General features: G+C 47.8%; 1 protein-coding gene across 1 annotated transcript in view; it reads left to right on the top strand.

Annotated features, from left to right (window-relative positions):
- The window catches only part of KCNK13 (potassium two pore domain channel subfamily K member 13), a 72,681-nt gene that overhangs the window by 487 nt on the left and 55,691 nt on the right, over positions 1–16,503 (top strand). Inside the window, exon 2 of the mRNA XM_023765114.1 lies at positions 148–493. Coding sequence (XP_023620882.1) covers positions 148–493 — 346 coding nt within the window. The remainder of the gene's footprint in view (positions 1–147; positions 494–16,503) is intronic.

Genomic DNA, 16,503 nt, shown 5'->3' on the forward strand with positions numbered 1-16,503 from the left:
TCTTCTCAAGGATTGCCTTCCGAATGATACTATCTAATAGTCAATTCTAGTCCGAGCAGTTGTTACAATAAGAGCTCTCGGGAGCGGGCAAAATGGGTTCTTTCGTTAATCCAGCCAAGCAGTCGCGTTGTCCCCCCTGTGTGCCAGTCCAGTGCCTGCCGTGAGCTGCGACTGCAGGCTGCGGCCCCGCGCCACGTGAACGAGGACAACGCGCGCTTCTTGCTACTCGCCGCGCTCATCGTGCTCTACCTGCTGGGCGACGCGGCCGTCTTCTCGGCCCTGGAGCTGGCGCACGAGCGCCAGGCCAAGCAGCGCTGGGAGGAGCGCCTGGCCAACTTCAGCCGCCGCCACAACCTGAGCCGCGACGAGCTGCGCGGCTTCCTCCGCCACTACGAGGAGGCCACCGAGGCCGGCATCCGCGTGGACCACACCCGCCCGCGCTGGGACTTCACCGGCGCCTTCTACTTCGTGGGCACCGTGGTGTCCACTATCGGTACGTGAGCCGCGCGGGAGGGCGGAGGCGCGGGAGGACTCGCTGGCATCGTTCCTGGCGGGGCGTTTGGAAGGGGGGGACCAGCGCTTCTCCACCTCCGGTTCAGCCGCAGCGCTGCCGCCGCACAGGTGTGAGCTGTTACCTGACCCACAGGTGGTATCGCTTCCCGGCTTCTCTAAATGTGGTCCAGCTGCATTCGCATCACCTAGGAGCCTGTTATAAGTGCAGAGTCTCGGCCCCTCCTCGGCCCTCCCAGAGTCAGAATCCGCAATTCACAAAGGACCCAGGGGACTCGAATGATCCTTAAATTGGAGACGCTCTGCTCTGGGAGATGCTCAGTCTAGTTAAGAAGACATTGCTCGAGCTCGTGAAACTTTAGGGAGAAAGCTTACAAATTGGGGCTGAGACCTATAAACGTTTATTGAGTTAGTGCCACTCACAAGGCGAGGACGGAGCACACATTTAAAAAGTCTGTCCTGGCCCTGGCCGGTTTGGCTCAGTGGGTAGAGCGTCAGCCCGCAAGCCGAAGGGTCCCGGGTTCGATTCCGGTCAAGGGCATGTACCTTGGTTACAGGTTCCCCGCCCTAGTCCCGTTGCGTGCAGGAGGCAACCAGTCGATGTGTCTCTCTCTCACATCGATGTTTCTTTCTCTCCCTCTCCCTTCCACTATCTCTAAAAATCAATGGAAAAATATCCTCGGGTGAGGATTAACAAAAAATAAAAAGGGAGTCCATCCTTGACTTCAAGTTTACAGAGAAAATCAGATTGAATACCAGATGGAAGGTTAGGCAACATGCTAATGAGAATGGAAACGGTTTCCTACCCTGAAAAATTGGGGGAGAAGTGGCCTTTGGGCTAACCCCGTGGTGTTAGGTGCGGTTTGGGTTTTGCATCCTCAAGGAGGAAAGAACTGCATTCAAGGACCCCATGGTCTATAGCAGTGGTCGCCAACCTTTCATGCTTCACAGACCACCAGTGGTCCAGGGACCACCTGTTGGCCACCGCTGGTCTATAGAACAGGCTACGAAGTCCTCCCAGCTAACGGGATGGAGGTGTCTCTTTACTGTTAGACTAAGGAGCTAGAACTTATCTAGAGGCAGTTGGGAGCCACTGAAAGTTTTTGAACAAGAGTGTGGCATGGCTCCAGTCAGTTGTGCCTTTCTTCCCCGCAGAAGGAACAAGTTGGGTGTCTGCACCACATTTCTAAAGATAATTCATCCTTGAAACATAATCGAGTGATAAGGGGGTTGGGGAAGATGCTGTGGAAATTTTGAAGAAAGAAAAGAGCTGGAGCAGAGGAGGGGGCTTTGAAAGGCTACGCTGAAAGGGAGTGGCTCCCATGCCAGGCACTGGGAACAGCAACGAGGCTCACGGCGGCATCACGGGGGACAGGCGCTCTGCGGCTATGGCCCCGGTGCCAGCAAGAGAGCTTGTCAGCGAGGCGGGTGGCAAGGCGGCTTCCCTGAAGCTCCCACACATGGCTGCCTTAGGTAGACATTCTGCCAGGAGGAGGAGCACAAGTATCATAGAGATCAGCCTCGGGCCTGATTGGTCAGGAGAGAGGTCCCAAGGTCAGTCTAGAAGCCCAGGGCTTCAGTGAGTGAGTAGGAGGCAAGGCGGAGAGGACAGGGCGATTAGGGACAGGCTGCACAGGCTGCATCTGAAGTGCTTTGTCCTAAACTGCCTGGCTCATAGCCCTACCCTACCCCCACATCCCATCCCAGGCGGCCCTGCCCATTGCAGACCAGTAAGATACCACAATAACTGGGGGTCTGGCAAGAAAAACTGTCAGCATTCTCCATGATGACCAGAACACGGGCCCTGAGGCGGTAGAGGAGGAGTAAGACCCTTCCAGGTCCTCTCCCCCACCCCACGCTCCTCGCAGAATTCCCTTAGCAGAATTCCCCAAGTCCCTCATCTCAGAAGACGGCCCCAGGATTTGTATGTAGGGAGGACTCCGGGAGCAAACCGCTTGGTGAGTGTGGCTGTGGAATTCCCCTGTGGAATTCCCCTTGAATCTGCTGTGTTGACATAGCAAGTACTGGGTTTTTATTTCGCTTGAATAGTTATGTGGTGTCTTTTAACGGGAGACCATCCGCCCCCATACACACATGCCCCCTGGTACTCCCCTTGGACAAGGAGCTAGGAAGGAGCAGAGTGTGTTGATAGGCTGGTGAACAGCAATGCCTTAGGAACTGAGAATGTCTTGGATGGCTGGGCGTGTAAGAGGCTCAGTTATAATAATGGAGCCTCGTGGAATAGAAGGGAACTGGACAGGGGGTCCAGAGTCGGAGCTGTTGGTCCTGCCTCTGCAGCTTGGGCAGGTGTTGGGGGCCCCATCCTCCTCCTCCGAGCTGTCTGCCAGTGCTCACCGTGTAGCTGTGCAGTAAATATCAGTCCTGTCTCCTGCCCACCCCTCCCCCTAAGCTGGTCCCTTGTGTAGTGTTCTTGTGAGGGTCAGTGAGCTCGTATAATGAATGTTCTTTAAAAAGTACAAAGCACTATATACGTATGGGCTTATTTTTATATTTCCAACCTTTCCTTTTAAACTGTCTCATGAATTGCTGCTGCAATAACGCACTTGCTACCCTTTGTTGGGGTACATATTAGGCACATACTGTGATTATTGTGTGAAGATGGGATGCAGCTAATTCCTGCATTACAATCACACGTAACTTCAATCAACACAACTCCACGAGGTAGGTACGATTATTTCCATTTTATAGATAAGGAAACTAGAGCTTTGTGTTCTTTGTAAAATAAAGTATTAAGAAAAGAAAGTTACACCATCTGTAACCGCTGTTAACATTTTGATGCATTCCTTTTGTGTTCTTTTTGCCCTCTGCATACACATATGTGCATATGTAGTTTTAAAAATTGGAATCATATTCTGTGAACCATTTATCTTGTATTTTAATCATAACATTACGTGATGGCGCTTGCCTTTTAAAAATCAGCTCCACTGTCCTTTATTCTGCATAGATTTTGAGATAACACAACAAGAAAGCCTACATTAAAATAATCATAAAACGTAAATAAAACCTCAGAATCAGGGAAAAGAAGAACAGAAACATGGAAAGCAAACAGGTCCTGGAAGTTGCTAGGAAGAGCTTTGTCTTAGTTTAGGTTCCCTCAGAAACAGAGCCCAAAGCCAAGAATTTGAGTTCAAGCAGTTGCTTGGCAGGTGCAAGGGATCCAGGCAGGTGAAGGAGGACATAAGTCAGTATAGGGATGTATTAGGCAGGGACCACAGTGAGCAACTGGTACAGGCAGACCTCAGAGGCATTACGGGTTCGGTTCCAGACCACCGTAATCAAGCAGGTATTGCAGTAAAGTGAGCTGTAACCTTTTCTGCTGGCAGAGGGTCTTGCCTTCCATTTGTAAAAAATGAAGCACAATAAAGTGGCTGCATTTAATCCCATGTGGAAGCTGGGAAACAGTGTAAAACCCATGACCCAGAAAGATCCCAGGGGGCACGGGAGCTGGCGGGGGGCGGGGGGGCGTTTATACACCCACACCTGTCAGTAATTGGGTAAAAGGTGCTTGGAGGGCAGGGAAGCAGAAGCCTATGATTCCCAGGTGCTTCTGGCCTGATTTTGCATGGACAGCCCAAGGGTAGCCCAGAGACTGGCCATTGGAAGTCAGGCTGATGTGACTAGAAATGATAAAGGGTGTCTCCAAGGGGTGTGGGCATGGGACCCACAATGACTATTCAAGCCTCAGATTGGGCTGCAAGCTCCATACCTGAGTCATGACCCACCCTGGAATTCTTATTTTCAGAGAAAGGGGGTTTATGTAGAAACCATTGCATAGGACAGTGGGCGATGTCCACAAACAGCATTTTCCTGGAAAGTGCAGTTGAGGATTTCATGTAACTGTTGTCTGGTTGAGACCTTTGATTTAAAAGTCAGAGAAGAGTGAAAAAACAGTTTGGCAGTTTCTCCAAAGGTTAAACATAGAATTACCATATGACTCAGCTATTCCATTCCTGGGGGACATATTCCAAAGAATTGAAAGCAGAGACTCAAACAGATATTTGTATAGCTATGTTCAGTGCAGCATTATTTACAACTAGAGGCCTGGTGCACAAAATTCGTGCACTTGAGGGGGGGCATCCCTCAGCCCGGCCTGTGCCCTCTTGCAGTCTGGGAGCCCTTGGGGGATGTCCAACTGATGGCTTAGGCAGGGAGCGGACTTAAGCCATCAGTTGGACTTCCTTAGTGCTGCCACGGAGGTGGGAGAGGCTCCCGCCACCGCCACTGCACTCAGCAGCCATGAGCCCGACTTCTGGCTGAGCAGCGCTCCCCCTATGGGAGTGCACTGACCACCAGGGGGCAACTCCTGTGTTGAGTGTCTGCCCCCTGGTGGTCAGTGCACGTTATAGTGACCAGTCGTTCCGCTGTCAGGCCGAAACCAGCTCTCCAACATCCTCCAAGGGGTCCTGGACTGTGAGAGGGCACAGGCCAGGCTGAGGGACCCCACCAGTGCACGCTCAGGGCCGGGGAGGGACGCGGGCGGTTGGCCAGCTGGGGAGGGATCGTGGGAGGGCTCCAGGGCATGTCCGGCCTGTCTCACTCAGTCCCAATTGGCCAGACCCCAGCAGCAAGCTAACCTAATCAGAGCATCTGCTCCCGGTGGTCAGTGCACGTCATAGTGACTGCTCAACTGGTCAACTCTCTGCCCTCTGGTAGTCAGTGCACGTCATAGCGAGTGGTTGAGTGGCCTTCACATTTCATTAGCATACTATGCTTTGATTGTTGACTGGACAACCGGACACTTAGCATATTAGGCTTTTATTACATAGGATAGCCAAAAGGTGGAAACAACCCAAGTGTTTATCAACAAGTGAATAGATTAACAAAATGCAGTACATACATACAATGGAATATTATTCAACTATAAAAATGTATGAAATTTGATGTATGCTACCACATGGATGATAAACCTTGAAAACATACTTACTGAAATAAGCCAGATACAGGACAAATCCTATTTAATAAAAGGCTAATATGCAAATTGACCGCTCAACACAGGAGCTGCCCCCCCTGGTGGTCAGTGCGCTCCCACAGGGGAGCGCTGCTCAGCCAGAAGCCAGGCTCATGGCTGGTGAGTGCAGCGGTGGTGGCAGGAGCCTCTCCTGCCTCGGTGGCAGTCGGACATCCCCCGAGGGCTCCCGGACTGCAAGAGGGCACAGGCCTGGCTAAGGGACTGCCTCCCCAGCCCACCCCCGAGTGCACGAATTTTATGCACTGGGCTTCTAGTATTACATAATGCCACTTGCATGAGGTACCTGACAAATAGGCAAATTCCATAGGGACAGAAAATAGAATAGAGGGTAATGGGTATGGCATTTTTGTTGAGGATGATAAAATAAGTTTTGAGTGTACATCGTGCTGATGGTTATACAACAGTGTGAATGTATTTAATGTCGTTGAATTGTACACTTAGAAATGATTAGAATGATAAATATTGGGTATATGTTACCACGATTTAAACAATTGGAGCAGAATATTAAGACACACTCAGGGATGCTGATTTTGAAAGAGACTGGTGGTCAGACTTGAAGCAAGAATGAATTTGCGATACATACAACTCAGGAGTAGATTAACACTGTAGCTGGTAAATGATCCTTCTGTCAATAACTTTTGTCTCAAATATGCTTTGGGGAGGGGTTTGCTTCCGTGTGTTGCCTGTGCATTTATAAATCAGCTTCTGTCCCAAAAGGATTTGAGGTCTATGGCATACAATATGGTCATGGCAGGCTGAGGCTTTAGGTTGCCCCTTAACACAAGAGTTTATTCATACACACAGGCCCTCTGTGGGCACCTGACTCCCAGGGCATCCATCTCCCGTGTGGCCCAGGTTGCTTCTATTTTGTTGCTTCCATTGTATGCATGTGCTGCATTTTGTTAATCTATTCACTTGGTGATAAACACTTGGGTTGTTTCCACCTTTTGGCTCTCCTATATAATAAGAGCTGAAGAGTGGAGGACCAGCAATTAATTGGTCACCACCTGGAAGAGACACAAGTCACAACAACAGACATTTCATTGGCCAAATCAAGTCACATGGCCACACCCAAGTTCAAGGACACACCTCCTATGAGTGGATATTGGCGAACAGCACAGACGCCTACCCCACATAGATGAGTACCGTGCACTAGAAAGGGTACAGTAATGGAGTTAAGACACTGGGGAGATGAGAAACATAGCAGAACAGGACCCCTAAGCCACAAATGGTTAACACACAGAGGTAGAGGTCAGAAGGACCTGCGTAATCGCCAAAAGTGAGCCCGGCATTTGGCTCCGAGTTTTCCAGTTGTCAAAATATTAAGAGGCACAAACAACTACTACCCCCTTATCCAGGCTGGCTGCTTGGAAGACACCCAGCTTTTTCAGACTTGAATAAAAATCTTTCCTACAGATTGTCACGGAGGGGAGTAGATAATGTGGGGAGTCCTCGCCTCCACAGCATCTGGGCCGTAAACATGAAAGAGAACCGTGTGTTCCCGCATCCCTAATGCAGGTGCAATTCAGTAAAACCTCTCTGCCAAGGTCCAGAGCAGGGGTCCTCAAACTACAGCCCGCGGGCCACATGCAAATACAAATATTGTATTTGTTCCCGTTTTGTTTTTTTTACTTCAAAATAAGATATGTGCAGTGTGCATAGGAATTTGTTCATAGTTTTTTTTTTAAAAACTATAGTCCGGCCCTCCAACGGTCTGAGGGACAGTGAACTGGCCCCCTGTTTAAAAAGTTTGAGGACCCCCTGGTCCAGAGCCACCAGGGCAAGCATACAGCTCCCGGTGGCATGACCCTGCAAGGACATTTAGAATTTTCCACCAGCGGTTCCCAAGCTGTGGTGTCCATAAGAACTCACCTGAGGGAAGTGTGACTGGGGCCCCTTGCACAGCTCCGGGTAGAGTACATCTGCATTTGAAGAAACTTCCCCAGATGGCTCTGGCTTAGGCAGCACAGGGAGCACACGTGAGGCACACATGATGGGAGCTGGGGAGGGCTGAACATGGAGACCAACCCCGAGGATCCCGCTCTCTGTGAATCAGCGGTACCAGCATCACCTGGGACCTTGTTAGAAATGCAGTCTCAGGGCAGCCCCAGACGCACTGAATGCATCTGCTCTTTAATAAAACACCCAGGCGAGGCCAGTGGCAGGCACACTAAGGTTTGTTGTTTCGTGATGTTGCTGCCTGGGACAAGACCCCTCCCCTGTGCCTTAGAGCAGGGCCACACTGGTGGCCAGGCTGGAGTGGAGGGGAGGGGGGATGTGCTCATCAGTTGCCTCTGTGGACCTCGCCACCAGCTGGCAGGTTCCTAGGTGAGGAGCGTGTTAAAGAGCATCCTGCCCTGGCTGGTTGCTCAATGGTTAGAGCATCTGCCCGTGCACCAAAGGGTCTCGGGTTCAGTTCCCAGTCAAGGGCATGTACCTGAGTTGCAGATTTGATTCAGGAGGCAAGCAATCGATGTGTCTGTCGCACATCAATGTTTCTCTCTCTCTCCCTCCCTCTCTCCTTCTCCATCTCTTCCTTTCTCTTTCTCCACTTCCTCCCTCCCTTCCACTGTCTCTAAAAAAAAATCAATGGAAAAAATATCCTTGGGTGAGGATTAACAAAACAAAACAAAATGAAGAGCAGCTCTATTCAGTCGCAGGGATGCACTGGGCTCGGCCGAGAAGGTGACCCTGGCTTGTATGAATCTGAGGAGCCCAGACCCAGAGATCCCGAGCCCCACCTCAGTGATGGACCAGTCAAGGTAGATGACCAGATTTCCCACAGCAGTTTTATTCATTTTAATTAAACAGAGAGAATGGTACTGGTGCCCCTCGTTAGCCCCGGGTGTGGCCGTGATTGGGTAGCAGCATTCTGTGTGGTTCCGCGGGGCTTGGGAGCCGGGCGGACAGGTGTGTGTCATGGCCTGGTCAGTGTGCAGACCTTCGTGGTGCCGAACGGAATATTATTTCCAGATTCTGTTTGTTCCTGCGTGGAAATAAGGCTGAGGAAAGAGCCTTTGAAATCAAATTATATCACATTCAAACAGTAAAATATTGGAAAACACCATTTTACAGTATAAAGCTATATAGACTGACATCAAAGATAACGAACAGGCATTGAGAAAGAATAAGACATCCCACTAATACATTAACAGATGTCACACGTTAGTGGATGTCATACGTGTGTCAATATTTAAATCACACGTCGAATAGGCACTTTACATTTTGCAAAGCATTTGCCCACACACCTTGTGCAGTAGGCAGAGAAGTTATTAATTCCATCTTGGGGATAAGGAAACAGGTAGGGAGAGCATAAATATCTTACTTAGGACTACACGTCTACGAAGTGACAAAACCAGGAGTAGAAACAGGTATGGTTTTGTTTACCCCCTGGTGATAAAAGAAGTTCATACTCATTGTAGAAGACTGGGAATACATGGGAACAGATGGGAAAAAAGGCAGAAATTCCCCATTATTCCACCATCCAGCGAGAACCCCTGCTAACGGTTTGATGTATCATAATATGTTGAACCTAAAGTACTGAAGATTTTACTGGATTTAAGATGAGTCATTATTTTAAGTACCATTACGAAAGAAAATAATGCTGTCAATTACATTCTGACATGAGCAATTGTGAGGCCATCCTGATTTAAGAGATACTTTAACACTGGGAAAAGGCGCATCTTGAAATCAGGGAAATAGATCATATCTTGTATGTTTTCCATATATCCATTATACATGAGCATATTGTTCTCATTAGGTAAAAGTGAATCTCATGGTAGAATTTCTTTTACTTATGCTCAAATTGACTCATTTTAAATATTTATTTAAAATACTTCTAGTTCACCCTAGCCAGTGTGGCTCAGTTCGTTGAGCATCATCCTGTGTACCGAGAGGTGGCTGGTTGATTTCCCCATCAGGGCACATGCCTGGATTGCAGTCCTGATCTCCAGTAGGGGGCATGCAAGAGGCAGCTGATCAGTGGTTCCCTCATAGATGTTTCTCGTTCTCCCTCTTCCTTTCTCTCTCTCTAAAGTCAATAAAAATATATTTTTAAAAAATACAGTTCATATTTTAATCCTTTTCTCTTGGGAGCAAGGGGGAGGGTCATGTTAATCATTGTATACGTGTGCTTTTAGATTTTGAGGATTTTAGGCCTTTGTCATGCTTTTTATCTGTTATTGCTTTCTGTTCCATGTTTATGTAGACACTAGGGGCCCAGTGCACGAATTCGTGCACCTTGAAAGGAACTGTGGGCCATGTGGCTGAGGTGGACACAGGAGCGGGTTTTGGCCCACCCTCCACACTCCTGCTGGCTCCTCCTGCTGTGGTCCCCGCTCCCCTGTCTGCAGGCAGCCCTGCTCCTGCCACCACCACTCCCATGCACTGACTGCGCCAGCCCCACTCGCACCTGCTGATGGCGCGGAGCAATTGGGGCCAGCACCAGCAGTGGGTGTGAGCAGAGCCAGCACTATCAGCAGGTAAGAGCAGCGGCTGCTGCCCTGATTGCCTCTCAGGAGCAGGGGGAGGTGGAGAAGCTCTGAGGGTCGATCAGGGCCGGCAGACACCACTCATACCCACTAATGGTGCTGAGCGATCAGGACTGGCACTGGGCACCAGCAGTGGGTGCAAGCGGCGGCTCCGGCGCTGGCTGCGGGTGCTAGCGGGGCCGGCCCCTGCAGCAGGTGCAAGCACCGGGCAGGACCATGGCATGCGGGAGCAAAGAATTTTCAGTAACCACCAGAGGCTCACCCCAATGACAGCGACCGGTGCCCCCGCTCACCTGCTCCATCATCCTGCCACGGCCGGTGCTTGCCATGTTCTGCACATGCCCCCTGGTGGCCAATGCATGTCATAGCAACTGGTTGTTCGATTGTTCTGGTTGTTCGATTGTTCTGGTTGTTCCGCCATTCAGTCTATTTGCATGTGAGCCTTTTATTATATAGGATGTTTTAAGTTTCTCTGCAGTTTCATATTTCAGATTTTTCCTGTTGTGGTTTCTTTCATTGCCTTTGTGCCCAGGCAGATCTTATAAGAATGCTAGTTTTTGTTCAGTGCGCTTTCAGTCGTAGCCGTTTTTAAAGCTTTCACATACCATTTGATGCGAACAATGATGGGTGCTTTTAAGATTAGAGCTAAGGAGCAGTGAATGCTTGGTCCAGGGGAGAGGGGGCAGCAAGAGTGGGGGTAGCAATTTGCATTCACTCAGGTGGGGTGAGAGGGCCGGCTGTCCTGGGTCCACCTTCTAACATTTCATGGGGAGGCTCAGATTGTCCATTCTGTGAGCCCCTGGATTTGTTCAGTTACTTGTTTCCTACTTGGAAAAGTTCAGTATCTGCAAATGAGAGGTCAGCTGCAGGACAGAGCTCACTCTCCACTGCCCAGCATTCTAGCACACGTACATTTCATCTCAGCTGTTGCCTTAAAAATTCTTGTGTATATCACAAAACATGGTGATTTCCTTTTCTTTATCCTAAACTCCATCCTGTTCTCTCTCCCCCTCCATACCTTTCTCTATGAAGGAGAGATGGGTTTGGCATGAGTGTAACCCAGATCTTACGCTCCGTGGGGTCCTGTCTAAGGGTAGTGTTCTGTTCCAAGAAGCACAGTCCATTAGCCCAATATAATGAAAAAGTAAATTCAGGTTTTGCTTGCATATCTCCAAAGAGTCTTAGAGTCTCCAGTTTATAACACAAAACACAAAGGGAAGTTCCCTCTCTCTCTCTCCCCTCTCCTAGTCTCTCGGATCTCAAAGGAGTTTTGGAGCCTTTTATCCCTAATCCTTCCCCAACCCTCTCAGCCCTCAGTCTTCCTGTCCCCTGTCCCCACCCCACCCTGTGCCCCCCATCCATCTCTCTCTGTTCTCTCCAGCTTCTGCTAGCTTTCTGTCTCCATCTCAAAGGATCGCCTGGGAGTTGACCCAGCCAGTAACAGCCTTTCCCCTGAGGAGGAAGGGGGAGAAGATTGGGATCCCCAGTGCGTTACTTACTTTGTGCTGCGTGGGGACGCCCTCGGCCTGTGGAGGACTTTACTGTGTTCAGACGCAGAAGTGCCGTCCTGCTGAGGATGGGAGACGTCCCCATCATTGCCTTGCCCCCCCTCCCCCTTCCGCTTCCTTCTGAGCAGTCTGTCCAGATTGTCAGACATGACCCCACTTTTCTGACATGCTGCTCCTTTAACACACCCGCCGCCGTCTTCCTTTGGCCAAAGAGCCACCTGTAGAGGCCTAATTACACGTTCAGACTTTATTGTTGCCATTCTCTCATCAACCCCTGCCATCTCTTCTATTGATCACCCTGCGTGGAAGGGAAGCCCTGTGGCCAGCGAACCCAGGGGTCAGACCATGATGAACCTGGGTGTGACTTGGGGTGTGTGGGGTGTTCGGGGGCAGCGAGGCCGTTCAGACTTTAATTGTAAAGCAGCATTGCCGGGCCATGCAGGTCTGATGACAGCTGGACTAGCGCCCGGGTGTCCCAGGTAGAGCTGTGATCACCTGTGAGCTCCAGGCTTCCCCCCTTCAGAGGGCGGAGGACAAGGTGCTCTGCTCATTTCTTGATCATGGCAGCACCTGGATTTTTCCAGTTCGCTCAGTTACCTGTTTGTGCGGGACTCCTGGTCACCGAGGAGGAGCCGAGCCCGTGAGCCGCTTCATTGTGTACCCACTCGTTTCTAAAAGGAGCCACGGCAGTTGTCTCTGAACTCTTCTCATTCCGTGCCTTTACGTAGGCGTTGCAGTCCATAGTGTATGCATTCTGGTGTCTTCTTCCCTTTTACATTATTCCCTCTACACTTCCTCGAGAATTCCATGTATTTGTGTTAATGTGGAAGAGCTTAACTAAACTCCACTAGTTGGATTTGAGGGTTACGTGTGATTTTGTTTACTCTTGTGTGTTATCAGATTTGTGAAATGTACGGAGTGCTTCCCAGGGGTTGAACACAGCACACGCCTTTACGTATGTTTCATGCTAACGACGCCATGAGGGTAGGTACTGTTTGTATTCTCAGGTCACAGACCAGGAGTCTGAGGCCCAGAGAGCTTCTGTGCGGGTCCGAAGTTACCCAGCGGGTAGAGTGTGGGGCCCTCCTTCAAAGCTTACACTTTGCATCACCCCCTCCTTTGCCAGTTCTCCCTTCGGGGTCCTTGTTGTGGAAGAGTGGCCAGCTACAGGGCCGTGACCTCTTTTTTCCGTGCGGTGGTCCTTAGGAGGCTCGGGATACTGTAAGAAGACAGATGTTCTGCAGAATCTCAGCGTTTCTGTGATATTGTAATGTCTGATTCCTTCCTCCCAGGAGTCCATGGATATGGAGACTTATATCACCACCTGTTACAGTACTTCACCGTCCCCTCAACGCTGCTGCCTTCCACCCATCACCATGACAACTAAGGTGCCTCCCCCAGGACTTTCGTCTCCAATTTGGACTTTTGATCCCAGAGGTCATGCCCTGACTCTACCTGTGAGCTCTGGCATGTCGGCACCAAGGTTGTCTGTCCTGGGTTCTTCCCTCGTATTAAGCAATCGATGACGATCACAAAGGCATTGGTCTCACAGCCCACCCAGGGCTGTGGTTTTCAAACTGTGCTCCAAAGAGCCACTGAGGTTCTCCGTAGTATCTTAAGGGCTGTCTCAAGGGCCACAGGGACCCCTCAAATTCTTATCTCTGTTTTATATTCAGGGTGTCCCAAAATATGTATACACACTTTAAAGATGGTAGCTCAATATTGAAAATGAAATATATTTTAATAAACACTGCCTTTATAATTATTCAAAATGTGTGTATATATATATTTTTGGGGGCACCCTATATTTATTTACATATGTCCAAAATATTTATCCTGTTCTGTTACCTTTTCATTGACTATTAATTTTTTTGGTATATAAAATAGATTTTTATAGCGCTATATACACTCATTTTGACAGGCAGTTTTTTAACGGTTTTTCATAAATTCAGGTACTGTCCATGTTTGAGATAAATATTCTTATACATTCTTTGTTTAGCTCTAATTCATCTCAATTTTTGTTCAAAAGACTGCTTAAATGGTTTTGTGTGATTGGCTGTATCATTATGCTTTGATTTATTTCTAAAATGATCACATAATGACTTGAGAATGTGCATTTTCCAGAATTCTCCTTCCTGTTTGAGTGTTTCTTTGTGTCCTTGTGTCTATATATATTCCAGCTGGGTTTTCTCTTACATTACAGAATTTTGGAACAAAAGGGAACATAATCTCCAAACATACTCCAAAGCTATTGAACACACCCAAAATAACATTTCAGTTGTGTGTCTCGGGACATATAAATTCAGTGTGATTGATTTCATCACTTGTATGACTTATTAATACCTTTGTTCATCTCTTAATGCTGTATATGCTAACATCTATTTTTAAACTTAGATCTGATGAAATTCCTGCAATATACTAGCAGATATTTGCTAACTTTAGATTGTCTTTCTAGTTGTGATTTTTAATAATTTTTTTTAGTAAACCAGTTAATATATTTTTATATTATTTTTTCATCAGTTTTGGACTTTTCTCTTTGTAGGGGACTTTGGCACATATGTTGGGTCTCGTTTGCATTATCCTTTTTGTTCTATACTTCCCTTCTTTTCCTGTTCTCTTCAATTCTGTACCTTCTATTACAAAGGACTGGGCATCCTTTTTGTCATTTTAAGTGTGATCACAATGAAATTTATCAAAATGTCCCTGCAGATTTAAAAAACTCCTTTTGCCATTATTTTTCATGTTTATGAATAAAACTAAGACTGCTTTCTCTGGATGATATGGAGTCTTGAGACCTTGGGTTCAGCCCCCAATTCTCTCCACCCCCTTGTCTCCCTCTTGTTGTTGTATCTTGTTTTCTGGAAACATTTTCTGAAATTACCTTTTTTCATCTTAGAACCTGCCTCACAGCCAAAGCCGGTTTGGCTCAGTGGATAGAGCATCGGCCTGCGGACTGAGGCGTCCCAGGTTCGATTCCGGTCAGGGGCATGTACCTGGGTTGCGGGCACATCCCCAGTAGGGGGTGTGCAGGAGGCAGCTGATCGATGGTTCTCTCTCATCGATGTTTCTAACTCTCTATCTCTCTCCCTTCCTCTGTAAAAAAATCAATAAAATAAAATAAAATAAAATAAAATAAAATAAAATAAAATAAATAAAATAAAATAAAATAAAATAAATAAAATAAAATAAAATAAAATAAAAGAACCTGCCTCACATCTGATAACCGAGAGCACAGCACCTCCTGCACCGTTTTCTCCTCAGTGATCTTAGTCGTTTCCTTTCCGTCACTTCCTCTTTGTTTCAGTCCCTTCTCCTGCCTCCGGACCTTTAGGCTGTGGTCAGTAATTTACTTAACACCATCGCGTTCGTTTTCTCAAGCCTTGCTTCTGCTTTTAAACAGAAAGAAACGGCAAGATAACCTTCTAGAAATCACTTTCCTGTGTGTCTGAAATAGCACCCCCTGTGACAGTGAGTGGAGGGGTGGGTTGGGGGGGGGGCGAAAGGAAGCAACAGCTTTGTCACCTGCTTCCTCTGTGCTTGGTGCTGCACACTTATCCCTGATTCTGCACCCACTCTTATTAGCACCTCAGCCTTGAGGTGGAATGGTTCCTTTCTGTTGCCTATACTGCTCCTTCCTTGTCTCAGTAACTAGAAAGGAAAGTGACAACTAGATCAACTGCGGGTTGCATTGGGCGGTTGTAGCAGGAAACCCGTGTCTTGGGCACACAGCAGGAAGCGGAGAGACCTGCAGGCCGGGCCACAGCGGCCCAGTGCCTTCTAGTCTGTCTGCCCTGGCGGGCTCACATGGTGGCTCTCTCCCTGGTGCTCACAAAACAGCTCCTCCAGTTCCAGACATTGTGACGGCCACCAAGGCAGGAAGAAAGAGGGAAGAGGAAAGGCAATGTGTGAGCCACTGAAATGGTCTCTCAAAAAGAACTTTCTTGGAAGCCTCAATTTGTGTGTATTTTTCACGGCCAGAACCATGTCAGAATACCCTCTGCATGGGAGCTCATCGCTGTCATGAACACAATGCAGGTTCCTGTATTGAGCAGGAGGGAAGGACAGTGTTGCGTGGCAACAACACTGTGAAGGCAACTAATGGTGTATCTCCTGAGAAAGGATTGTCTGGGCGTCTTTCCTGTGGGGATTATCTTGGAAGCTGTTCTATGAGTAGTTAAGGTCTTGATCAAAGTTTTTCAATCCTGGAGATTTTTCTTCAAGTGCTTCCTTAATGATCCTTGTTGGCTTTCTTGGTGGTGGTTTTGTTTTTTATCTTGGCACCCTTATTATTCTCAGGTTGGATATTCCTGTTTTTCAAAGTCTACCAGGCACTTTTGTTTTCATCTATTTGCTTAATTCCATATTTTGGATTTGATTCTCCATTTATTTTCCAGCTCACTAATTAATTTCTCCATTGTCTGATTACTGTCTGCTGACTTTGTTTCTTTTTATTAAGGGCCTACTATATGTTAGGTGTTGGCATAAATATTGAAAGTTCCTCGTTGCCATTATCCTGCCATCTTTAATATCATCTTAAAAATTCTTTTTTTTTAATACATTTTAATTGATTTTAGAGAGAGATAAAGGGAGAAGGATAGAGAGATAGAAACATCAATGAGAGAAAGACATTGATCGGCTGCCTCCTTCATGCCCCCAACTGGGGATTGAGCCTGCAACCTGGGCATGTGCCCTGACCGGGAATCGAACCAGTGAACTCTTAGTTCATGGGTCTATGCTCAACCACTGAGCCATACTGGCTGGACAATAGTTCTTGATTTATAATTTCTTTTTCTAACATCCTCAGAATTTATTTATTGGAGATTTGTACATTTTGACCACCATCACCCATTTCGCCCACCCCCTATCTCCACCTCTGGCAACCACAAATCTCTTCTTTTCATCTGTGACTTCAGGTTTCTTTTTAAGATTCCACATATAAGTGAGATCACAAATATTTGTCTTTCTCTGTCTGACATATTTCGCTTAGCATAATACCATTAAGATC

The sequence above is a fragment of the Myotis lucifugus genome, unplaced genomic scaffold (genome assembly GCF_000147115.1).
Source record: "Myotis lucifugus unplaced genomic scaffold, Myoluc2.0 scaffold_377, whole genome shotgun sequence".
Classification (NCBI taxonomy): Eukaryota; Metazoa; Chordata; class Mammalia; order Chiroptera; family Vespertilionidae; genus Myotis; species Myotis lucifugus.